Source organism: Canis lupus, chromosome 2, assembly GCF_003254725.2.
Source record: "Canis lupus dingo isolate Sandy chromosome 2, ASM325472v2, whole genome shotgun sequence".
Classification (NCBI taxonomy): Eukaryota; Metazoa; Chordata; class Mammalia; order Carnivora; family Canidae; genus Canis; species Canis lupus.
Window position 1 is genome coordinate 80,171,340 of NC_064244.1, and position 23,811 is coordinate 80,195,150.

At 60.9% G+C, this 23,811-nt stretch overlaps 2 protein-coding genes across 4 annotated transcripts; one reads left to right on the forward strand and one right to left on the reverse strand.

Annotated features, from left to right (window-relative positions):
• Window positions 1-563: 563 nt before the first annotated feature.
• Window positions 564-16,897, reverse strand: CLCNKA (chloride voltage-gated channel Ka). 3 transcript variants are annotated; one of them, XM_049106899.1, is made up of 22 exons: window positions 16,882-16,897; window positions 12,804-12,915; window positions 12,521-12,595; window positions 11,808-11,914; window positions 11,006-11,134; window positions 10,077-10,205; window positions 9,321-9,460; window positions 8,919-8,996; window positions 8,751-8,829; window positions 8,083-8,208; window positions 7,761-7,845; window positions 7,571-7,672; window positions 6,867-6,951; window positions 6,420-6,593; window positions 5,945-6,014; window positions 5,664-5,774; window positions 5,178-5,391; window positions 4,163-4,296; window positions 2,355-2,443; window positions 2,128-2,211; window positions 1,344-1,430; window positions 564-999 (listed from the first exon to the last, which is right to left on the reverse strand). In XM_049106899.1, the coding sequence occupies exons 4-22, from the start codon at window positions 11,905-11,907 to the stop codon at window positions 952-954; spliced, it is 2,064 nt and encodes a 687-aa protein (XP_048962856.1). In that variant the 5' UTR covers window positions 11,908-11,914; window positions 12,521-12,595; window positions 12,804-12,915; window positions 16,882-16,897; the 3' UTR covers window positions 564-951. The 3 variants fall into 3 exon arrangements, with proteins under 3 accessions (XP_048962856.1, XP_025302971.1, XP_048962855.1); XM_025447186.3 differs by lacking the exon at window positions 16,882-16,897 and adding an exon at window positions 15,841-15,940; XM_049106898.1 differs by lacking the exon at window positions 16,882-16,897 and having other exon boundaries at window positions 12,804-14,437.
• Window positions 16,040-20,138, forward strand: HSPB7 (heat shock protein family B (small) member 7). Its single transcript, XM_025447192.3, has 3 exons — window positions 16,040-16,552; window positions 17,032-17,165; window positions 18,423-20,138. Exons 1-3 carry the CDS (start codon window positions 16,339-16,341, stop codon window positions 18,600-18,602), a joined length of 528 nt encoding a protein of 175 aa, XP_025302977.1. The 5' UTR covers window positions 16,040-16,338; the 3' UTR covers window positions 18,603-20,138.
• The last annotated feature ends 3,673 nt before the right edge of the window (window positions 20,139-23,811 follow it).

The following is a 23,811-nucleotide window of genomic DNA, read 5'->3' on the forward strand; positions in this document are numbered from 1 at the left end:
ACCCCTACCCCCCAACACACATACAGGTGGTTGACCTACTGCCACCCAGCCGGGAGAGTCCCCACAGAAGATGCCCAAGGTTCTGCGGAGCCCCCAGGAGACACCCAGGGATGCTGCTTTATCAGCCTGGCTCGGCCGCCAGGTGAGCTGTTGCTTGGGTGAGGGTCCTTCTTTTTTTTTTTTTTAAGATTTTACTTATTCATTCATAAGAGACAGAGAGAGAGAGGCAGAGACACAGGCAGAGGGAGAAGCAGGCTCCATGCAAGGAGCCCAACAAGGGACTCGATCCCGGGTCTCCAGGATCAGACCCTGGGCCAAAGGTGGCGCTAAACCGCTGAGCCACTGGGGCCCAGAAGGTCCTTCCTATACATGAGGACAAGCAGCATAAGACCTGGTGGGGGGCCTGGTCTCCTACCCTGTCTCCCAGCCACGGAGGGGGCACAGGCCAGCCGTGGGAAGCCAGGGTCCCAGGCCTGCGATGCCTACGTGGCCACCAGGGGGCCCCAAGAGCTCGCCCAGGGCCCGCACACATCGGTCCACACCCTCAGAGCTGGGAGAGGATCTACAGCTCCGGGAACCAGCTTTATTTTTCTCTGGAGCCTCTGGTTGGGAGTCCCACAGCCCTCACAGGGCATCTGTGCCCACCCTCGGTGACAGCCGTACACCAATGTCTTCACTGTGGACTTGGTGACTCTTCAATGAGCACCCAGTGTCCACAGGCTTTCTGCGGTCTCGCATCCTGCTCGGTCCAGTGTGGGATTTGTCCTTTGCGGGATGGAGCGCTTCGTGCCACCCAGGATGGAGCATGGTGAGCGCTGCCTGCTTCCCCGAGGAGGAACTGAGCCGGGCTGGAGGGGAGGGACTGTGGTGATGGGGAGGAGGCGCAGGGTCCCTGCCCCATCTCCTTCACCAGGGCGGCCGGGCCACCCTGTTTCATCTTGCTGGGCTGGCTCACTTTGGGGCTGGCGGGTTTGTCAGGTTAGAAATTGCTTTCTTCAACTAGAACAGAGAAAGAGGGGTTTGGGGGAGGGAGGGTGTAGGGGAGGCTGAGAGTGGGGATTCCAGCATTGTCTGGCTGCCCTCAGGGTTGATTCGGGGGTAGATGTTAAAGCCAGGGCCTCCCCACTGCACAGATGTGATCATTTAGGCCCAGGGAATGGCGGGGCTGGCCAGGGGCCACAAAACCACGGCCAGGCTCTCTAGGCCAAAAAGTGGGGCTCGTCAGAATCCAATGAGGCCTCTCTAAATTTGGATGGGAGGATACTGGTGTCCCCCCCAACACAGCCACCCCACCTGCTGAAGGATGGCTCCTCTGCCTGGCTCTGACCCTGGGGCCCTCGTACCTCCACCCAAGACACGGAGCCCACAGCTCTGCCCAGAGACGTCACAGGGAGGGACTGAAGGTTCAACAGCTCAAAGAGGTTGTGTGCCTGGAGGAGGAGTGGTCAGAAACGTCAGAGGACGAGTGGTGCTCAGTCCACACCCCTGGCTTCAGTATCTCCCACGCCCAGGGCTGTGAGCCGAGGTGGAGGCTCCAGCCAGGCCTCTGTCCCCACGCCCCTGTCTTAGAGCCTGGGAAAGGGGCGGGGCGTAGTAATGGACCTGGGCCCGCAATGTCCTCTGCGGCCACCTGGGGTCTCCAGAGTCCACACGAGGGACCAATGGACAGGACCGGTTTATTTAGGGAGATCATCGGGCTCCACAGAGGAGCTGAGGCCACCTGCACGGTCCTCAACCTGCTTGTGCCCCTCCCAACCCCATGTGCCAAAGCCCCTGTTGTGCAGGGTAGGGAGGGATCAGCATTCGGAGTGACCAGGTAATTGCCCACATGGATCACACAGGGAGAATGTAGGAGACCTGAAATTGAGACCCACATGGACCCTCATATGCAAAAACATATTTTTAACTACTGTCTCTCTCCACCCAAGCTCTCCCTCCCCCCTAGTCTTTGCATCATCCCAAGATCCCTAGGAATGAGGGACAGAGAGGACAAGGACCACTCTGCTCATTCTACAGATGAGGATACAGACCCAGAGAGCCACAGGGTGCCAAGAAAGCTAGACCCTAAATTCCCCTCTTGGGCTCTTCCCCTTTATCCCACTGTCATTGTCTGCCCGAACCCATTACCTGGTGCAGAGAGGTCTCCGGAGTCAGCTGCAGGGTCACTGGCTCCAGGGGACAGCCCCCTGCCAAGATGTCCTGGAGGCACCGCTGGGGGTGGGGGAAGGATTATGGGGCCCTGGGCCAGCCTCTGCCTCCTCCAGGCTGTCCCTCTCAAACCACCCTTCCCCAAGGCGTCCCCCTCACTCCCCTGCTCACCACTCCCCATCCTGACACCCCATACGAGTACTCACCTGGCGTCCTGAAGCCCAGGAAGGTGGCTCAGCCTGGAGTGCCTGCACCAAGTGGGCCCTTCCCACTGTGCCCACCAGGATCTGAGACTCTGCACAAGCGGAGAGGGAGAGAGCCACATTAGGAAGAAGACACATTTACTGGGCAGCGACTATGTGCCAAGAACCGTACCAGGCATTCCCATGTCCCTCAGGAACCTACAGCAGCCCTCTGGGTCGGGAGCTATTGCCGCGCATTTTACAGAAGAGGAAGCTGAGGCTCAGAGACACGGAGAGGTTAATCATCCTGCCCCAGGTCACTGAGCTTCTGGTGTGGAGGTGGGGTAATTGAGGGCGGCTGGGTAAGGCTGCCAGGGGGCCGAGAGGTCACCTGCCCACCCTGATTCCCCATGCGGCAGGGTCTCAAGGCAGGAGCGGGTTTGGGACACTGCATGAAGACATCCATGCGTCAGGCTTGGGCTTTGCCCCTCATTTCCCACCAAAAATTTCACATGTGTCTCAGCCCGGTGGAAGTGTGAACCCCGAAGGCCATCATGCTCTGAGGTCCTACTGTGGGCTGAGGGCTTGGCAAGCCTCACTCCGGGCTATCACCGGAGTTGGCAGGTTCTGAGGGGGCAGCCTGGCATTTTTCCTTCTTGTCAGGTAAAATCAAAACCTCACAGCTAGACGCAGAGATGCTCTCCCGTTAAAAAACAACAACAATTTCTCGGTGAGCATCAGGGTCCCATAGCCTGGGCCTGTGCTGGTGGGGGAGCTCTTTGCTTCCTGTGGCTCTAAGGGTAGAAGCAGACTTTGTCTTAGAGGCCAGTTTTGTCTTTGTTCCAGGAGGTCAAGCCTCTTGGAGGAGTCATCCATATGCAAATATTTCCAAAATGGCATATTTGGTGTATTCTGTGGGATAATGTTAACTGTATCCCAATCTGAGTGGGGAGAGGGCCTGGCATTTGGGATGAGAACCTCTGACAACTCCATGCTGGTCTCTATTTCCCAGGTGGGGAAACTGCACTTCAGAGAGCTTACAGGGTTTGCCCATGGTTCTGCTGCTCATAAATGGCTTTATGGCCTCTTGAGGGGGAGGAGATATGAGGGGTAACCCATACGGTTGGGCAGGTTGCTCACTGAACAAGGTAACTGCCCAAAGGATGAGTAGGACTCAAAATCCAGCTGTTCTATGCCTTCCAAGTGCGTACCTTGCACATGTGGGCTGACAGCGGCCCTGAGTGGACATGGCTGCCTCCCTCCACCCAAATCTTTCTTATTCTTACTGTACTTGTCCCAATGGAGAAATGAGGCTCTCACTAGATAGTTCCCCGAGATTCAGCTTGTGCGTCCTTTCCACAAAAGCACCCATTCATTTTTCTTTAAAAAGACATTTTTCTCATGGCAACAGGGTTTCAGGAGAGATGAGTTAGCTGAGGAATGCTTGAAGGAGAGGCCCAGGTAAGGAGTCTTTCGACACCTCATGTTCCCATCATTTTACCCCCACTCCCAAGCACACCAGGCCTGGCTTCTAGAATTCCTAAAGCTACCCATGGAGTGCCTTACAAGCCTCCTCTCATCTCTTTTAAACACGTCAACCACCCCAAGTTAGGGAGGTCATTGTCTCCATTTTACCAGCGAGGAAACTGAGGCTCAGAAAGGTGAAATGACCTGCCCACAGGTGCACCGTTGCAGAGATAAGGTTCAGATCCAGGTGACTAGCAGGTCCAATGCCCTGCTTCCCCCCTCCTGGACCTGACCCTCGAAGGCCAAAGACAAAAGTAGAGGGAATGTCCCCTCCCTACCCGTGCTCCCCCCTTCCTGCTGGGCACCTGTGCTCTCCACCAGGAAGAACTTGGCCATGTCTGTGGAGGTCACGATCCTGGCCACTTCCTCCAGCGGCGTGTCCTTGGCCAGCGTGGCGATGGTACGGTTCATGAAGTGCTCCACAATCACACGGTGGGAGCTGCAGGCAGACGGGTGCTCCCCTCAGGTCCTGGAGCGAGGGGATCTCCGGACCTCAGGATGAGGCAGGGGTACCTGGCTGGTGGGGCTGGTTCTTGGGTGTGGGCAGGCGCTGAGAGAGTCCTAGGATGAGCAGCTCCTGGAACCCCAAGGTGGGGAGGAACTTGGGGACAGCTCACCCATGGCCTGGCTCTGGATTCCCAGCCCCCGAACCCCCATCACCCCCAAGACCGGCTCCGCTCCGGTCTGTTTTACTCAGCAGCCTTCCCTGGAGAGTTTTGTTTGAAGAAACATTTTATGGCAAAAGAGGAAAAGAAAGTTTTAAAGTTTGAAAATCACTGGAGCCGCCACTCCCATTTTACAGATGGAGAAACTAAGGTGTGCACCAAGGTGACGGCTTGCACACGCTTGGAGCTGGGCCTGGGACCTGAGACTCTCAGAGCCTCTTAGTCCTGCTTCTCCGGGAACAGGCGGCTCTCGTCCTGCCTGGCCAAGCGGGATTCCAAAGCCTGATTCCAGCCCCCAACGTCCCAGCAAGGACAGCAGAGCAGGAGTGGGAGAGAGGAGGGGACCTCCCAGATCTGGTGCTGACTCTGTGTGACAGGGGCAAGGCGCGGCACCTCTCTGTGCCCCAGTGTCCAGCAAACGGGCAACAGCTGTCCTGTTGTGTAGACAGACTGATGACCAATGAGACACTGAGGCCAGGGGTCCAAGCACTTGCCCAGGGGCATGCAGGGAGCTGGAGAGAGTGGAGACGACGTGGCTGTGTGCTGGCCCCTTCCAGGCCCCCCCATGTCCAAGGTCCACCACAGTGAGGTTTTCTGCGGGGGTGGTGAGGAGGCCTTCACCCTCATCAGCCAGAGCAACGTGGGCTCCTCTCACCTGATTTTTCGGCCTCGGATCCATGGAAGGTATGGCAGCTTCTTGACGATGATGGTGCCGTCGTAGAAGGAGGGCTGGCAGCTCTGGGCGATGGCGTTGGCCGCCAGCACGGCCATCAACACGGGCAGTGCGTGTACGATCTGGCCCGTCAGCTCGAAGGCCAGCAGCGCCGTGGAGATGGTGTGGGTCACGGCCCCCGAGAAGGCCGCAGCCCCTGCCAGGGGCAGAGCCAGGGTGGGTGGCTTAGGCCAGAGGCCAGCCTCACGCGGAGGGCAGGGGGCCTCGCGCTGGGGGGACCTGTCCACTGCTGGAGGTGCCCTGGGGCCTGGGCTCGGGGAGGGGGGGCATGTGAGGGAGAGGATGGGAAACCAGGGACAAGACAGGAGCTGGAGGGAATAACGGGGGCTCAGGGGAGGGGGCTCATTTGGTGCCCTGCCCCTCAGTCCCCCAAAGTCTGCCCTCTGGGGGTGGACCCAGCCCACTCACCTGCCAGGGCGTACCCCCCAGGCATGATGGGGTTGGTGACCCCTCCGGCCACGATGCCCTCGGGGAAGGCGAGAGCAAGGGCCTCCCCTATGAGGCGCCCGATGGCAGCTCCTGGCCACAGAAAGGGGGAGGTGGGGGAGCCAGGCTGACGTGGCCCCCACACCCCTCCGTGCCTGGGGACCAGCGTCAGTACCATCTGACGGGGTGGGGGGGAGGGAGAGAGCCAGGAACCATGGCCCAGTAACCCTGATCATCGCAGACCCCGGGAACCCCAGGCTCACCGAAGATGAATATGGGCATGAAGTACCCAGCGGGCATCGGGATGGTGGTGGCCAGAATCAGCATCCAGAACTGCGGGAGCAGCAGAGGTTAGAGGCAACTGGACGAGAGCGGCCGAGAGGGGGATGGCCAGGGGACGGGGCACTTGCCCAGGGAGGAGGCTGTCCAGGCCGGGCACTGACCCAAGGCAGGAAACCCACCCCGACAAAGAGCCTGCTGTGTGCCTGGCACCTCGCCAAGGGCTTTCCTTTCTTGCCTTTCAACCTTCCCTTTGAGGTAGGCACAGCGACTCTCCCATTTGAAAGATGAGGAAACCGAGGCTCAGAACCCCAGCCACTTGGCCCGGTCAGAGCTGGCCGGAGGCAGGTCAGGCAGCCTGGGTGGAAGGCCCGGGCGCCCACGCAATGGGAGGCACGGCTCCCCACCCCGTCCAAGGCCGGCCTCACTCTGCACAACCCCGGGGGCCCCGGCACCCACCTTCATAACCAGAAAGAAGGTGAGGGTCCCAAAGATGGTGAAGCGCGGGTGGTACCATTCAAACCACAGGTTCTGGGGGTCGAGCTCCTGGGGCCAGGGCGGGGATGAGTTCCTGGTCATCAGCGCCCACGAGTGGTTGTCGAACAGTGAGTCCAGATGCTCCCTCATGGACAGCTGGTGCGGGGGACGGGCCGGAACCCTGCAGCCTTCCTGCCACCCCGCACCCCGAGCCCGCCTCAAAGCCTCCTCTGCTACTTCCCTCCTTGGGAAGGGCTCTGACCCTCCGCCCCCTTCCCTCCTCCCCCCTGCCCGGGGCTGCAGTGTCCTCATCTGGAACGTGAGGATGCCCCACAGGCTTCGCCTTACAGATGAAGCGAGATGCCGGGCACAGTGTGGGTAACCGATGGGAGCTCCCCACTCCCGCCGCCCCAGCCCAGCGCCCCTTACCCGAGAGGCCAGGAAGCGGCCCACGCCAGGGGGGTAGGTGATGGAGGCCAGAACCAAGGCCGCCAGGGCGGAATACAGAGGTTTGCTGTGGGGCGGTGGGGGGGTGGGGGGTAAGCTCCAGGCCAGCCCTCTTCTTCCCCCACCCCATGGAGGGGGCACCGGGCAGGAGCAGGCCCCCACACACCAAGGGCCGCACTGAGGCAGAAACCGGAGCGGGGGGGGGGGGGGGGGGACACAGGCCAGCCCCACTCCCCGCCCAGGGAAAGAAGCCTGTGGGGGTCAGCCTGCCCCCCACAACCCAGCTGATTGGAGAGTTGGGGACGGAGCCCCAGCAGGCCATGGGGAGCCATGTGTGGCAGCCTGGGCGGATGCCAATGGCAGGGGGCAGGCAAAGTTTGGGGAGGGGCAGGGCTCAATTAGGGCTGCAGGCTCTGTGGGAGAGTAGGGATTTGTGTGGGCTGCAAGCCTGCGACGGAGGACTCAGGGGGACTGGGGAGCACATGGAGGGGCTGGTAGCTCCACAAGCTGGGGGGCGGTGATTGTGGAGTGTTAGGGGGTGTAAGGGCTTCATAAGTGGGGTGTGGACTAGGAAGGCTCGGGGGGCTCCGCAGGAGGATGACAGAACAGAGAGTGGGAGCTGTGGGCTCAGGAGGCTGGGGGGGTCGTCCTCCCTGAGAGGTCCCCAGTCCCTGCCCAGAGCCCACCTGGTGGCCAGCAGCTTGGAGGTGACCCGGTTGGTCTTGACAAAACCAAGGAATGTTCGCTGACAGAAGAGGTAAGCGCAGCTCAGGATACCACAGATGGCCCTGCAGAGGGAAGGGGAGTCCAGAGCCCGTCCCAGGAACCAGAGCGGCCCCCAGCTGGGCTCCCAAGGGGCCCAAGGCGCTCACTCACCCCAGTGCCACAAAAAAGAAGATCTCTGGCAGGTCGAAGGGAACATCCACCCTGAAATTGGTCTTGTAGAGGGAGGTGATGGTCTCTGGGGAAGGAGGGCAATGATCAGGGCCCGAGGCCCAACCCCAGCCAAACCCAAGTCCCAGACTTAACAAGCAGGAGTGTGGAGGGGGTGCTAAGTTCTGCCCCAAATACCCTTACCTGGCATTCAAGGCCCCAACAACCAGCCCTTGTCGCCTTGTTCCCCTCTGCCCCCCTGTACTCTCGGGGCCCCCTGCCCTTCCACGCCCAGTATGGGTCAAGCGGTCTGCGGGGGACGCACCCTGCTCGCTGTTGAAGACGGCCAGGAGGCGGAACATGAAGGCCCCGCAGGTGGCAGCGAAGAAGCCCCTCCAGTAATCCCAGACGGAGAAGTGGGAAGACATGACCTCAATGCTGAACAGGACGCCTGAAGGTGATGCGGAGCTTAGACAGAGCCCCACTCCATCCATCCCAGCGCCCTGGCCCCTCCGGTCCTGTTCCCCTACAGCCCTGCACAGACGGGGCTACCCCCACCCCCTCTTTGGGCCTGAGCGGAGTGAGGGAGGGCAGGCAGGAGCCCAGAGAGCACACCTGGATGTGCCCTCCTGGGCTGTCTCAATCCCTCCAGCAGCCCCGTGGCGTGGGCCAATTATCCCCATTTCACAGACAAGGAGACGAGGCTCAGAGAGCTGAACTCACTGGGCCAGGGTGACACGGGGGAGCTGGACCTCAACCCCAAGTCTGCCTGATGTAACCCGGAGGCGTCCTGACACCCACCTCCACCCCACCCTGGGGTGGCTGTGCCCTCAAAGGACTTGCAGGAAGAACTGAGACCTGAATTAGCGCCCACCCCTCCTCCAGGGCTCTCAGCTGGACAGAGGAATGAGTGGGGCCATCCGCAGGGCCAGGGGGCAGGAGGGGCGTGGGGGGCCCCGGGGTGCAAGGGAGGGGCGGGAGGGAGGGTCTCACCACTGAAGGGTGCCGCAAACACCGTGGCCACGCCCACCGCTGCCGCTGCCACCAGCATCTCGTTCTGCTTACTCTTGTTCTGGGGGGATCCCGAGGCTGGGGCTCAGAGTCAACCCCCACCCTTCCCTCCCTCTCGTTCCTCCAAGGGGGGCCCTCTGTCCCCATTACCTCAGACTCCCCAATCGTCTTGATGTGCACACGGCCCAGGTAGGCAGCGATCATCACAGACAGGTGCACGAAGGGGCCCTGCCAGGGGAGGTGTGGGCACAGGGCACGGGACTCGCCTCTGGTCGGGAGTCAGAGCCCGTGCTCCCCCCTTTGGGGCCCAGGGCTGGGGGGTGTGCAGAGGGAGCCTCATCCAGACCTACACGGCTGCTCATGGCTCCCTTGCCCTCCGTCTCCCCAGCTCTCTTGTCACACTCTGGGGACCCAACCTGCCTCGTCCCCAGGTCTGAACCCCTGAAGGCAGGCACTGGCCTGAGTCCTCCCCAGTGACTCAGCTTCTGTGGGGCTGGGGGAGAAGGCAGAGAGGGCAGGGCGGGGTGGGGGTGCTCTGGCCCCTGCCCATACCACTTTGCCCAGGAAGATGGTGCTGCCCGTGGCCAGGGTGCAGGTGAGGCCCGCCACCTTGGCCCCGAAATTCTTGATATCCAGGTAGTCCTCCAACACCACGCCTGACAGGATAGTCTTCAGCTCCGGGATTCCGGAACCTTGGCAGGGGATGGACAGGGGGAAGAGCAGGGACAGTGCCTAGATTAAACTCTTAACATTTCACCTTGCCCAAAATGTTTCGCATCATGATCGTGTCAGGCCCTCCAAACCCTGAGTTAGGGTACATGAACTCATTTGCACATGGGGCAGCTGAGGGTCAGAGAGGGGACAGGAGCTGCATGTGTCATTCCAGCTGAGCCCATGGCACAGCTGGGGGGCTATGGCACAATGGGGGGAACCCGGGGTAGGATCTCAGGCCACCCCTGGATGCACCCCTGGAGCTCCCCAGTGCTGGCCTGGAGCTGGAGGCAGAGCTGAGAGGCCTGGGGGAGCTGAGCGCCCCCGGGAACCCCTCCCTGGGGAGCCTGCCACCAGTGCTCCCCGTCGCGGCCCAGAGGCGCCCTCGCAAAGGAAGTAGGGCCAGCAGTGACCCAAAAGTCAAAATCTGGCCTTCTCACGGTGTGACTCTGGGGCAAGCAGCGTGACTCTTCTGAGGCTGGCTTCTCTGGCTGTGAAATGGGGTCACTGCTTCCTGCCTCCCCCCAGAAGCCCAGAGGGATATGAAAAGGCTCTGGCACCAGGCACCGCGGTTGGGCACCGCGACAAATGGCTCACCTCCGGAGAAGGGCGTGATGCTCTGGGAGAAGCCGGAGGAGAAGGAGACCAGGGCCACAGGGTACACGGTCCAGGAGAGATACCGGAGCAGGTGGCTGTCCCCAATCTCCCGGTATAGCCACTTGTGTGCTGGAGACACCGAGGAGTCAGGGAGCCGTCATAGGCTCTGCGGCCCTCAGGTGTCCACTGACCAGGAAATGGAGGCTCAAAGACGGGAGGCCCAGGGCCACCCCGCGAGTGGCAGATGCCCAGATGGAGGCAGGAATAGGACCCTGGATCCAGATCCTGCGGCTGCCACTACCTACTGGATGACTTTGCGCATGTGACGTAACCTCTGTGAGCCTGTTTCCTCATCTGTCCAATAGGCTAGTGGTGGGACCTCCTCATAGGGTCATTGTGAGAAAGCCCTCAAATGATGTCCGGGGCATGGTGCACAGCAGGTCCTCCTGATGGCACCTGAGCAAGTCTACCGGGGGAGTGTTAGAACCTTCCTGCCCTGTGCCCCCCATTCCCGGGAGATCTCAGGGTGGAGAGAGCCCGCTGAAGCATGGGAAAAGGCAGTTCTATGTCTGGGGGTCTAAGCAAGTGCCCTCCCCCCGAGTTACTGAGCTGAGAGCAAGGAGGGAGGCGGGAGAAGGATCGGGGGCAGCAGGAAGAGGTAGGCACAGAGCTCAGAAGAAGAAGGGCTCTTGGGAACATTCAGGTCTCTCTTGTTCATTGTGCCGATGAGGAAACTGAGGCCCAGAGAGGGGCAGGAGCCTCTCCAGGACGACACAGCAAGCCAAGAGCAAAGCCTGGACTAGCCCCAGGCCTCCTCCCTACCCCGAGCCCTCCTCCACCCGCGATGCACCTGGCGGCCCATGTGGCATCCCGAGAGCGTGTGTGAGACTCTGTGTCCAGAGCAGGTGTGCGTGTCAGGGAGGGGTTACCTCGGACCACACGCCCGATAGCGAAGTTCATGGTGTAGCTGATCAGAGCCATGAGCACCCCGAGGGTCATCAGGAAGTACCAGTCCTCCCCAACTCGGAACAGCTTCTGCTTCAGCCACTCCAGGCCACCTGAGGGCAGGGACACTGGGTCACAGCCCAGGGCTGGGGACGGGGCACGGACAGCCCCTTCCCCGGAGGCCTGCTCAGGCCCCAGTGTGGGCCTATGGCCACGGGGTCAGGTCCAGGGCAGCTGAGAAGGGGCTCTGCTCAGGAGGGGCGAAGCAGGAGTCGTGGCAAGTGAAGGTGACAGGCCTATGGGCCCTGCTAGGGGACCTTTGACCTGTGCACCCTCCCCACCCCACTCCGTACTGGAGGCTCATGGAAGATTGAACTGGCCGGCTGGGGAGGGGGAGGGTGTGCTGCGAGCTACAGCTTCCTCCAGCGTCTCCTCAGGGCACAGCTTAGAGAACAGGAGTCTAGCAGGACCCCTCCTTGTCTCCAGACCTGTGGGCCTATCCTACAGGCCGTGCTGGTCAGGCAAGGCTGTACCCACTGGGCCCCGAGCAAGGCCCCCAGCACAGCCATCAGGCTTTGGGGCTACTTTCCCCAAAGGCCGAGAGCAGACATCTAGACCCACAGGCCGATGGACAGGCAGACAGGTCCCTTCCCTCCCTGCCACCCGGAGATGGTGGGCACATGGAGGCAGGGCAGCTCTCGGGTTTCAAGGTGGGTGAGGGAGGTGGGGTCCGGGTAGGGGTGATATCCTGAGGGGTCTTCCATGGGGAGAGGACCTAGCTCTCACCTCGAATGCTTCGGCGGACGCGGGGACACGGGCCCCATAGCTCCCGAAGACTCACGGGGCTCCCCGAGGAGCCCTCACGCAGCCCCACCAGCTCTTCCATGGGGTCGCTGAGCGGACAGACAGACAGACCCTTGGTAAGCTGCTCCAATGCCCTTACTCTGCCACATGGCCCTCCCCACGCTGCTACTTCCCACATAAAAAGAGGTGTTTTCCTGAGTGCAGGTGTGTGTGGAGTTATCAGGAGTGGACATAGTCCAGTGCGTCCTCATCACTAAGGGGGTGTCACTGAGGGTGCGCATATGTGTGTTAGGGTGCAGGGTGGGGGCTGGGGTTCCTGTGTCCAATAGCAGATCGATCAGGACAGGATCCCAAGCCTCAGAACTCACTTCCCCCTGCTGTGGACACCACTTCCTATCCTCCTTGCACACTTGGCTGCTTCCACTACTCAGAGCAATCCCCTTGCCCCTCAGAGTCCCTCACACCGCAGGGTCCCCATGAACTGCTCTGACTCCCCATTTGCACCCCTGTGCCCCCTCTTCTCTCCTCAGGCCACAGAGGCAGGTGTACAGCAGACCCAGGAGAACAGCCCATGAGGGCTATAACGAGGTGCTGGCTCCCAGCTCCCCCAGCCTCCTGCCCCTGCCCTGCCTGCCCCTGGCGCTGGCAGGTTCCACCCAAATCCAGGCCCGGCTCCACACCCAGCAGCCCCTCACCTCTGTCCGTAGGCCCTGCTGTGGCTCCAGCCGGCCCTCCTCTAACAGACGCCTCTGCCGGCAGCCCAGGTGCACCTGAACAGGTATGTGCTCCACCAATCAGCATCCCGGGGGGGCCCCCCTCCCCGCCCTGCCGGGGTTTACCCTGGCCATTAAGAATGTCCTTGACAAACCAACCAGAACTGCCCAGGCCGGTTGAGCCATGCAGGCCAGAACAGCCAAGGGGGACCAGGAGCCGGAGCTCCCCAGAACCCAGGGGAGCCCCGCAGAGGGTGGCACTCACCCACGCCGCAGGGTGGGGACATGGGAGGGAGAGGCTCCTGCACACGGCAGGGGTCATCCGCGGGGGCTGAGTATCACGGCCCTGGATTCTCAGAGCTGGACATGGAAGGGGTCTGAAAAAGCAGAAAAGGGAGAGACACACAGAGAGAGAGGCAGAGACACAGGCAGAGGGAGAAGCAGGCTCCCTGGAGGGAGCCCGATTGGGCCTCCATCCCAGGACCCCGGGATCATGACCTGAACCAAAAGCAGACGCTCAACTACTGAGCCACCCAGGCGTCCCGTTATTATCCCATTTTAAAGAAATTAGAGTCCCTGAAGGGTTTGCCGGACTCCAGAGCCTGCGCACTGCTGCACTGCCCACCTTGCTCAGAGGTGGGGAGAGGACCGGTGAGCTGGAGCAGGGGCAGTAATTTGGGGCCTGGGGAGGAACTTGATCTCAACCCTCATGGCCAGCCCCCCAAGTCTCAGAGAACTACCTCTCAAACCAGGGCGCTTCTGAGTAAATGCCACAGACAGCCCGCCCCAGCAGAGGGTAGGAGTGAGGGCATGAGGGTGAGGGAGCACGCACAGGTTATGTGCCAGCCACACGCCAGGCCCTTTGTATCTGCAACACGGTTCACCCTCCCATCCCATCCTCCTTGTGAGTCAAGGGTAGGATCACCATTGGGCAGGTGACAGAGGGTCAGAGAGGTATAGCGACTGACCTAAAGTCACACAGAAGAGGCTGGACCCATATCTAGACTGTCTGGCTTTTCCCCTCCCCAGAGCTCCTACAGGCCCTGTGGCTTTAATCAGTCAGGACAAGGGTTTGGGCACAAAGCAGATGATTTGGGTCTGATGTCACTTTTGGAAAGATTTGGGCAAGAGATTTGGGATAACTCTGCTCTCTCCCTCCCCCCAGACAAAGCTCCTCTCTGAAAATCATGATGGCCCTTCAGTGGCTTGTTAAAATCCTGGGACCCCGAGCCACTCTCTGACCCTCGATGCCCAGCCAGGTCCATCCAAAATAGGCGCATGTGTGTATGCAGTAGGAGGCGGGGCGGGGCCCACTGTCGCCTTGCCACCCCAACCTGGTGACCGTGTACAGTAACAGGATAACTGGCTGCCCTGTTGACATCCCAAACCCCAGCCTCTGGCTCCAGGCAGCTGTAGGCTACAGTCCCACAGCCAGCATCAGCTGGCCGGCTGCTGCTGGATGTCCACACCCTCACCTCCCAGCCCTGGGAGCACCAGGGAGTCATGGCTCCTCATCGGTCATTCATCATGACTCCCCCAGAGCCTAGAACGGTGCCCCCCACATAGTAAGTTTCAGTAAATATCTGCTGAATGATGGGCAGTTTCCAAACACAGGCCTGTGGGCCGGCTGTGTGGGGAGCTGAGGGGAACAGATACTTAGTCCCTTCCCAAGACCCCAAATCAGAATCTTGGGATGCAGAGGGATGAGTCTGCATTTGTTAAAAGATCCCCCAGGTGATTGGGATGCCCTGGCAGGTTTGAGATTCAAGGCAGTGCATCATCCCTGTGATCTGGAGGGAGAGCATGCCCAGAGACAGGGGGATGGCCCTGATGACCTTTGGAGGTCCTTCCTGGCCACTGAGGTCAGTAGATCCAGTACATTTATGGGCGATGCCTCAGGGATAGGAGGAAGGGGAGGAGGAACGGTGGGCGGGGGTGGGTAACGGGATCTGACGTCCAGGAGCAGTGACTCAGGCCCTCAGCACCATGACACTGTGTCTGCATTTAGCCACTGGCTCCTGTTTCCCTGGCGGGCGGGAGGCCTCATGGCCCCCCACCCCGCCCCTACCCTCTTTCCATCTTGCCTCATGCTGGTAACTTCCTGGCAGCCCTACTGGAACCCCTTGGCCAAGATGGGTGACACGGGCCCAGCAAGAACCTCCACCAGAATGACAGACCCCTCTTGCTCCGGTGACCACTCAGCTCCTGCCCCCACCCCACAGACCACGGGCACCAGTAATTACCCCTAGATGGAGCCCCACCCCCCAAGGGTGGTGTTCTGTGAGAAGCAGAGAAAAGAAAAACAGTCCCCATCTTCCGAAGCCTCTAATCTAATGGGGGGATGGGTGGACCCCTACACCAGGGGGAGTCACCCCAATCTGATAGGGGAGTGAGGACATGGCAGAGAAGTCACAGACCCAGGAAGACCATGTCACAGTGCCAGGTGCTGGGATGGGCATCCGGGCTGGAGCCCCTGTGTGGCTGCAGCAATCACGGAGGCCTCCGTGGCAGAGGAGGAATCAGCCGGTCTGGGCAGGAAAGGAAGGATTTGGAGAGAACAGAAACCCCACCGCCCATGGCACCCAGCCTCCTGGAGGGCTTTGAATCAGACCTACGGGCTCCCAATCCCAGCTCCCCCACTTACCCACGTGCAGGCCCCACCCTCTCGGTGAGGCTCCACTTCCCTGCCTGTAAAATGGGAACAACACCTCTTTTCCCAGAGGTGTGTGGGGATGGGATGGGCCGGGCTGGAAAGCTCACAGCCAGGAGGTCGGAGGTCGGAGCTGGACTAGTGGCCTGGGGAGATCTCCTTTACCTCTCGCTGAATCCCGCCACCACAGCCTCTGAGCACCTCCATTGGGCTGGAGGTCACACAGACAGTCCCCAGCAACGTAACCTTCTAGACCTTTAAGGACAATTATCAAATGGTCTGCTGTCCTCCCCTGAGTCCTGACCCCACTCCCACCCCGGCCAAGGGCCGCCAGCGTCCTCCTCTGGGGCCCCCAAATGTCCTGAGCGTGGGGTGAGGGCGAGCACGGAATCTGGGTCCCCGTGGGAGCGGGCAGGGGGACAGCTGCACATTCTACCCCCCCCCCCCCCAGGGCTGTCTCCGTCTTTCCTAAGAGATGGGGGTAAACATTATCTGCCCTGAGGGAAGGAGTCTCTCACCTCACGCAGGGGTCCAAGGGGTGGGGATCCTCCACCCTCCCCTACCTCCTGACCTTGGGTCTCCTGCTGTCCCCCGGGGCCAGGGGCTTGGACCCCCGCCAACCTGACTGCCCGCCACTTAGATCCCCTCTTACCAAGGACTGGAACTTTAGGGGAGAGGGGACAGGAAACAAAACCCTATCCTCAAGAAGCGCGCAGTCTGATGGGGGAGGCAGAGTCCTTAGAGAGCCCCAGGCTGATGGGGGAGGCAGAGGCACCGCGCACACACACACACACACACACACACACACACACACACGGGGTCCTGGGGCAGGCACGGGGTCTGAGTGCTGGGGGACAGGCTGCGGAGGCCCCGCGCTGGAGTTATCGGCCTGGAATGCTGGGCTGTGAGCTCAGCCGGCCGCGTGTGCTGGACTGTCAGCAGGGCCGCCTCTCCGGAGAGGATTTCCAGCCCCCTCCCGGCCCAGGCGAGGCCTAAATTTAGCCGGGAGACAAGGGGCTGGCCCCGAGCCCGGGACGTCGGGCCTTATAAAGCACCGGCAATCGGGGCCCGGCACGCTCCCCGGAGCCTGCTGCCCACACCCTCTCCTGTCCCCCTGCCCCCTGGCCAGGGCCCGGCCGCCCGCCCGTGGATGAGCCACAGGACCTCCTCCACCTTCAGAGCGGAGAGAAGCTTCCACTCCTCCTCGTCCTCGTCCTCGTCCTCGTCCTCATCCTCGTCCTCGTCCTCCTCAGCCTCCCGAGCCCTCCCTGCCCAGGACCCGCCCATGGAGAAAGCCCTGAGCATGTTTTCCGAGGATTTTGGCAGCTTCATGCGGCCCCACTCGGAGCCCCTGGCCTTCCCAGGCAAGTTGTCAGGGCTCTCAGGGGGAGACGCACAGGTAGGGGACACCTGCTCCGGGGCCCCCTGCATGTGGCTGCCCAGCTGCACGACCGTAGCCGTGTGCGGCCACCAGAACAGATGCGGCCACAGAGACAGATGTGGCCACAAGAACAGGCTGGCCTCCAGGGAACGGTTGTGACCCAGGGGACCAGCTGTGATGCCAAAGGCCACACAGGGGCCGCGGCCAGGTCCTCACTGGAGCCCGGGAGGACTGGATGGGGAGGGAAGCACCCCACCCACCCCACCCCACCCCATCCCACCCCACCCCGCCTCCGGGCATCACTCATCTCACCTGTGCTGGGTCAGGCCCCATCCCCGTCCCCGTCGCGGGACAGGTGGGCTGCAGGAGGTGAGGCGAGGATGAGGGCAGGGCCCCAGAGGAGCCTGAAACCCAGGCTCTAGATGCAGGTCTGCCCAGCGCTGAGCTCAGCCTTCCCCACAGCCCGTCCCGGGGGGCAGGGCAACATCAAGACCCTTGGGGACGCCTATGAGTTTGCAGTGGACGTGAGTGACTTCTCACCTGAAGACATCATTGTCACCACCTCCAACAACCACATCGAGGTGCGGGCTGAGAAGGTGAGCCTGCCCACCCTGCCTGGACCCCGGTTCCACCCCATACCCTCTGCCCGGCATCCCCACTCCTATGCCCCATGCTGAGACCCCAGACCCTGACTCTTGCCCCCCCAACCTCCCAGGGCAATCTGGAGACCTTGCTCCTGTTACAGAGGGACACTGCCCCCCTCTCCCTGCCCCACGGCACTGAGATCCTTTCTCTGGGAGCTAGGGGCAGCTGTGGGAGCCTCAGGGGAAGGGGAGGGGGTGGGGGGACGCAGGCAGAGAGCACCTGAGGAGGTGAGGTGAGGTGAGGGGCGAGCTGAGAGGATGGGGATGGAAGCTGAGTGGGGATAGCATTCCTGGCAGGCATGCGGGTCCATGGGGGGCTCACCTGGAAAGCGGGGGGAAAGCTCCCCCCACGTTACACCCTTCAAGCCCATCTTCCCTCCTCCACCCAGAGGTTCAGCCCCCATCGTGGGATCCTTGAACCCCACCCGAGGCCAGGCAGGGGCCCTGCGGGCCAAGATCAGACACAGTCCAGACCCCACACTCCCTCCACTCACGGGTCTCAGGGTCACTGGGTCACTGGGGTCCCTGAGTGCCGACTGCCAGGAGGCCTCTACTGGGGAGGAGGGTGTGGCCTGGCCTGAACAGGGGTGCTGTCCCCAGAGGGCCACGGCCACAGTTGCCCGTCAGGGAGGGTCTGTCCAAGGCTCCCTCCAGACCCTCCCTGGCCTGGCTTTCTCTCCCGAGCATGGGAGGCTGGATACCCCCGGTGCCTCTGCCAGGGAAGCCCAGGACTGTGGGCACCAGGACCAGTGGGCAGCACGTGCCAGCCCTGCAACCCCCGCCAGTGACTCAGCCACCAGGCTCCTCCGGACACCGTGTGCTGCCCAAGTCACAGGGGAGGGGCCGCCCGTCCAGCCCACACGGTGGACATTGGATGTGCCTGGGCACCCAAGAGGGCACGGCCCTGCTCCATGCTGTCTTCTCTGTTGCTCGGGAGCTCCTGATTCTGCCAAGGAGCCCCTCCTTCTCTGAGCAGCCCCACCCAGCCCCCTGCCTACCCCTCGGAAGCACTGGAGCTCCCCCGGGCACTTCTATAGCTGTCCCGGCCACCGCCACCCTGGCCAGCCCCTCTGTACCTGCGCCTAGAACCCCCTGGCCCTGGCATGTAGGGGCCTGGTTGGGGTAAGATTAGGGAGAAAGGGCGGTGGCCTGACAGGAGCAGGACAGGGGTGGGGAGCATCCTGCCCTGACCCGTCACCCCTTCCCCAGCTGGCAGCTGACGGCACAGTCATGAACACCTTCGCTCACAAGTGCCAGCTGCCCGAGGACGTGGACCCCACTTCGGTGACCTCTGCCCTGAGGGAGGATGGCAGCCTCACCATCCGGGCCCGGCGCCACCCGCACACGGAGCACGTCCAGCAGACCTTCAGGACGGAGATTAAAATCTGAGGGCCTCCCCCTCCCCGTCCCCCCCCCTCCCCCTAGACTCCCCCACTGGCGTGCCAGAGAAGTTTCCTCACCCTCATGACAGCTTGCAGGACATCTCAGCTCAAATTCCAGGCCCTGAGGTTGGTCATCCCCCTAAATTGAGGCCTCCTGCTCTCCAGGGCAGGCTGGGGATCCTTTTGCCTCACCTGTGGCCCCCAGATTCTAGACGTGGCCTCTTTCACTTAATCCAGAATAAAGGGATTGAGATAGGAAAGGGAGTTCCCGGAGAACCCACTTTGGGGAAAGGAACTGGGGCAAGCAAATAATCTGCAGGACAGACAGATGAACAAATCCTCTGATTTCTGGAGTCTTTGCAGGGCAGGGGCAGAGGGGACAGGGACCTGGGACTCCCTTGGCCAAGGGGAGCAGGGGAGACAGAGGCAGATATTAGGCGCTGATCCAAGCGGGACAGAGAAGTCGGAGAGGACAGCCACGGTGGGAAGCGTCCCCTCTGCCACTCCCCGAGCCCCGGGCCAGCTGCCAGGCCACCTGCCTACCTGGTGCCCCCCCCCACCAGCTGTGCCAGGGCAGGGCCACACAACGTCTGTATATAGATGGGGTTTTTCCAATAGAGCTGCTTTGTGATAAATTATACAACACTCCTGCTCTCTGGTACGTGCTTGTGCCCTTAGGCTAGGCCCAGCCGGGGGTGGGGCCGGTGCCTCCTCACACCCAGACACCTGGGCTCCCGGGCTGCCCCCACTGCAGACAGGTCATCCAGCTGGGGTGGGAGAGACAGCACGGATGGGGCCTTGAGCCTTCAAGGTTGGACTCTAGCTTCTCGTCACCCTTCCCCTGCACCAGTCACCTCTCCCACCCTTCCCCCTCTTTAATCAATGAATCTAGAGGCTGGGTGTGTGTATAGTACACAGATGTGCACATTGCCATGTCCTTCAAGTACTGAGGATTACTGTTAGTTGAGGCTGAATTCAGAGTACCCTAAAATTAGATTTTTTTATTACTGGGGAAACTGAGTCTCTGAGCTGTTGAATGCCAGGCTCACTCATTAAAGGTTGGATTTGAACCCAGGCCTTGAAAGCTGCTCTCAAACTGCCTCCACCCTTCCCAGCACTGGAGAGTAGTTCCCCTCATTCTGCCTCTCATGGCCTGTGCACCCTGCCCCACACCTTCCTGCTGGAGGGTGCCTGGATCATAGGGAGAGCCCCCGACCCAGTTCCCTCCTGGTCTCCAGCCCAGGGCAGGGACCTCAGGTCAGCCTTCATCTGGGGAAACCCCAGATACCCCCAGTGACACTGGCTCCATCGCCAACCTACAGAAGGAGGGGTGGGAGTAGGGGTGGTTCACAGTGGTTGAGGCCCCCTGGGGCAAGAGGCCAGGCCTGCTTCTTCCTTCTGCACCTTTTGGGTCGGTGTTCCATAGGGCAGCCTCTCAGCCCTGCCATTCTGGGGCCCTTAGGGGATGGCTGGGGGGTGGAAGGGAACACGGGAGGACCATACCATTGTACGCTGCACACACAATAAACCACGGAATCACAGACCTCGGGAGATCACCTGTCTGAAGTTCTCAACCTCGGGATGGGGCTGGAGGCTGCCAGGGGAAGAAACCCCAGAATAAACTGACCTGCCTTCCTTGAGATCTGGGGCGAGGAGTGGCAGCTCAAGGACCTCACAGAAAGGCGGCTGTCCCTTGGCCTCCTCCTCGGGATCCCGAGTTATCTCCCTGCATGATTACTGCACTGGAGGGGCCGGGGACAGCAAGAGGGGGCCACCTGCACCGCAGCGTCGCCTCCCCTCCTGGAGCCCGCCTTGTGCCAGGTGGCCCCTGGGGACCAGACCGGCTGGGCGGCGGGCTCGGGGTCGCAGGGACCCGGGGCCGGGGCAGGGCTGGACCGTGGCCGGAGGGCAGGGCTGCTTGGGGGAGTCTGGGTGCTCCCTGGAGGCCCCGCCGCACCCGCCCCCACCAGGCGCCGCTGAAACCGGAGTGCCTGGCTCCCCGGTGCAGCTCGGGCCGCAGGGGGGAGGCGGGAGGAGAAGAGGGGGCGCGGTATTTCCAGCCTCCGTGACTCACTGATTCCACTGCGCTATTTGCAGCCCCGAAACTCCGCGGCCGGGGTTGGGGGTGGAGCCGCGCCCGCCTCCCGCTCCCCCGACCCCCACCCAGGGGCAGGCTCCCCGCGGCTTCCCGACCCCAGCGAGCAGCGAGGCCCCCCCTGGGGCGCGAGGGGGGCTCCCCCCACGGGGCCAGTGACCCCGCTCCCCCCCAGGCCCCCGCAGCCTCTCCCCAGACCCAGGTTTCGGAAGATGAAGATTCCGCAGGCACAGAGCAGAAGCCCGTCCCGGAGGGCCCTCCCCTCCCAGCAAGGTGACCCTGCGGCAGGGGGGGCGGGGGAGGGGGCCGGCAGCCCTCTGTCATCGGCTCCGCCCCCGGGGCGCCTGGCCTGGCCTCCGCGCCTCGTCTCCCCCACCCCCACTCCCCGGCCCCCCACCCTTTCCAGGCTAAATATAGGCCTGGCTGCAGGCCCTGCGCCCCGCCCCCACCCCAGGAATAATTTTAGCAGCCCCGTTCATTGAGCGCCTAGTGTGTGCCGGGCCTACTGCTCAGCCCGCAGCAATCCGGAGGTAGGCACCGAGGAGGTTCAGAGAGGTCAAGCAACTGGCCCAAGGTCACCCAGCTCGGAAGGAAGTGGCAATGGTTGGGATTTGAATCTTTGTCTATGGCTCTAGAAGTCCTCTGCTGGGTCTAGGAAGCCCAAATCAGTCCCCCTCCACCCCCCAACACACACATGACACCACCCCAGGGTTAAGTCAGCTCCCCTGGCCCTATCCGGGCATCCTGTACAGGGAAGGCAGACTTGTACATCCTCTAGTTTGGGGAGTGGACCTGGTAGGAAGGCAAGAGAGGCTGAAAAGATGCAGCCTTCCAAGGCTGGAGACCTGTGACCTGTGAAAAAGTCCAGGTCGGGTGCTGCCAGAGACCCGGAAGGGCGCCAGGGACCTAGAAGGTTTCCTCACATTCAGGCCCAAAACCACCTCCTCCAGAAAGCCCTCTAGACCTGCCAGCTCAGGGGCACAGACAAGTCCAAAGAAGCCCGGGCCCAAACTTTGTGCTCAAAAGAAACTGAAACTCAGATGAAAGGGGTGCTTGCCTGACGGTGAGCCACCCACTTGGTTGGCCAGCCTGTCCTCTTGGTGTGGTGGGGAAACCAAGGCCCAGGGAGGGCTAGGGCCTTACCCAGGGTCACACAGAAGTCAGTGGCACAGGTGAGATGGAGACCCGGGCCTCTAGAAGCTCAGGCCGGGGCATTTCTTCCAGGCCAACCCCTTCATGCTCATGGCCACCTTTCCCTGGCCCGGAGGTAACTCCTACCTCCCACCCTGTAACCCCCTCCCCACACCCCTCTCCCCAGTCTGCATCGGATCCTAGTTCTGCAAGGGCACAAGGTGCCTTATTTTGCCCTCTTGCTCCCAAGCCTGGCATGGAGCCATGCCATAAGTACAAACATAAGTACATGGTTTTTTTTTGTTTGTTTGTGTTTTATTTTTTATAAATAAATGTTTGTAAGTACATGTTTTTGTTTTTGTTTTATTTTTTATAAATACATGTTTGTAAGATTTTTTTGAAAAGCTAAAAAGCCTCAGTAATTAGTGGAGGGTCAGCATGGACTCTGGAGCTACACTCCCTGGGTCTGAATCTTGGCTCTGCTGCTTCTGAGCTGTGTGATCCCCTATAAGTAACATAATCCCTCTGTGCCTCAGTTGTCCTATCTGTAAGCGGTGCTAGTAGAATCCACTCGCTAGGGTTGTTACACGTAACGCACGCAGTAGCAGACTGGAGCTCAGGTATGCCATGGCCTGACAATGCCCAGTGGGGCTCAGCTACTGTGACTTCACTTAGATTTGGATCCCGACGTCTCCACCTCACCCACGCTGCTGTGGCTCCATCGAGACCAAGACTCAGGCCAGAGCCGCAGAGGAGCTCCCCTGGTAGCTGCAGTCTCCTCTCCATGAAAAGCAGGTAAGGGCAGAGCTAAAAGGTCCCCTCGCTGTCTCAGAAGAGCCTGTCTAGGCTCTGGAGGTGGAGGTGGGGGTGGAAAGAAACCTCTGGAAGCTTTAGTTACCTCATCCCATAAACAAAGATCAGACCCCACCCTCCCAGGTCTGCTATGAGGAGCCACAGAGAGATGGTGTTTTAGTACAAACTCAGTAAATGCCGAAGTCTCGTTAAAACCGTGCTTGTTTTCCGAACAAGGTTCCGGAGGGGCAAGGTGACGAGTCTGAGGGACTGTGCCCAGGGCAGGAGCCTCGGGGCAGGGGAGGGAGTGTTATTTACAGTCAGCACAGCTGGGCCACCTCATACCTGGCCTGGGGCTCATGGTGACCAGCCAGCCGGGCCAGTCCCCAACTCGGAGGCCCTCCAAGGCCCGGACCTGGGGACAATCTCTTATGGGAGTCTGGGGGCTACTAGACTGGGTATGGGCCCCCTGGGCACAAGGCAGGGCGGCTGGCCTTAGAGAACCTGAGAGGAGAGGGCAGGATGGCAAATCTGCGCCTTCCTTTCATCTGCCCTCCTCTCCCTCTCCTCTTTCTTTTTTTAAATGTAATTATTTTTTTAAAGATTTATTTAGGGACACCTGCATGACTCAGTCAGTTAAACATCTGCCATCATCTCAGGTCATGATCCGGGGTCCTGGGATCAAGCCCCACATCAGGCTCCCTGCTCAGTGGTCGGCCTGCTTCTCCCCCTGCTTGTGCTCTCTCTCTCTATCTTTCCCTCGGTCAAATTAATAAATAAAATATTTTTAAAAAGAAAAAATAGGTTTATGTATATATCTTAGAGGGGGAGAGAGAGAATGAGACCCGGAGGGGCAGAGGCAGAGGGAGAGAAAGAATCCCAAGCAGACTCCTGGCTGAGTGCAGAGTCCAGCCCGGGGCTCCCTCCCACGACCCTGAGATCATGACCTGAGCAGAAGCCAAGAGCCAAGGGCTCAACCAACTGCGCCACCCAGTCGCCCATCTCCCCTCCTCGCGCAATTCTCAACCACCACCTATTACATAGAGTCACTTTAAGGTACCGGAGACACAGTCTTTGTTTTTTTAAAGATTTTATTTATGGGCAGCCCGGGTGGCTCAGCGGTTTAGCGTCCCCTTCAGCCCAGGGTGTGATCCTGGAGACCCGGGATCGAGTCTCTCTCTCTGTGTCTCTCATGGAT

Bases quoted from the DNA above. Each gene is read 5' to 3' on its own strand.
- CLCNKA (XM_049106899.1), bottom strand. From the start codon at position 11,907: ATGGAAGAGCTGGTGGGGCTGCGTGAGGGCTCCTCGGGGAGCCCCGTG. The intron at 10,206-11,005 runs GTAACCCCTCCC...CGGTGTCTCCAG, and splicing joins TATCGGGCGTGTGGTCCGAG to CACACAAGTGGCTATACCGG. The intron at 7,846-8,082 runs GTGCGTCCCCCG...CTCCTTCCCCAG, and splicing joins CGTCTTCAACAGCGAGCAGG to AGACCATCACCTCCCTCTAC.
- HSPB7 (XM_025447192.3), top strand. From the start codon at position 16,339: ATGAGCCACAGGACCTCCTCCACCTTCAGAGCGGAGAGAAGCTTCCAC. The intron at 16,553-17,031 runs GCAAGTTGTCAG...CCTTCCCCACAG, and splicing joins GGAGCCCCTGGCCTTCCCAG to CCCGTCCCGGGGGGCAGGGC. The intron at 17,166-18,422 runs GTGAGCCTGCCC...CCCCTTCCCCAG, and splicing joins TCGAGGTGCGGGCTGAGAAG to CTGGCAGCTGACGGCACAGT.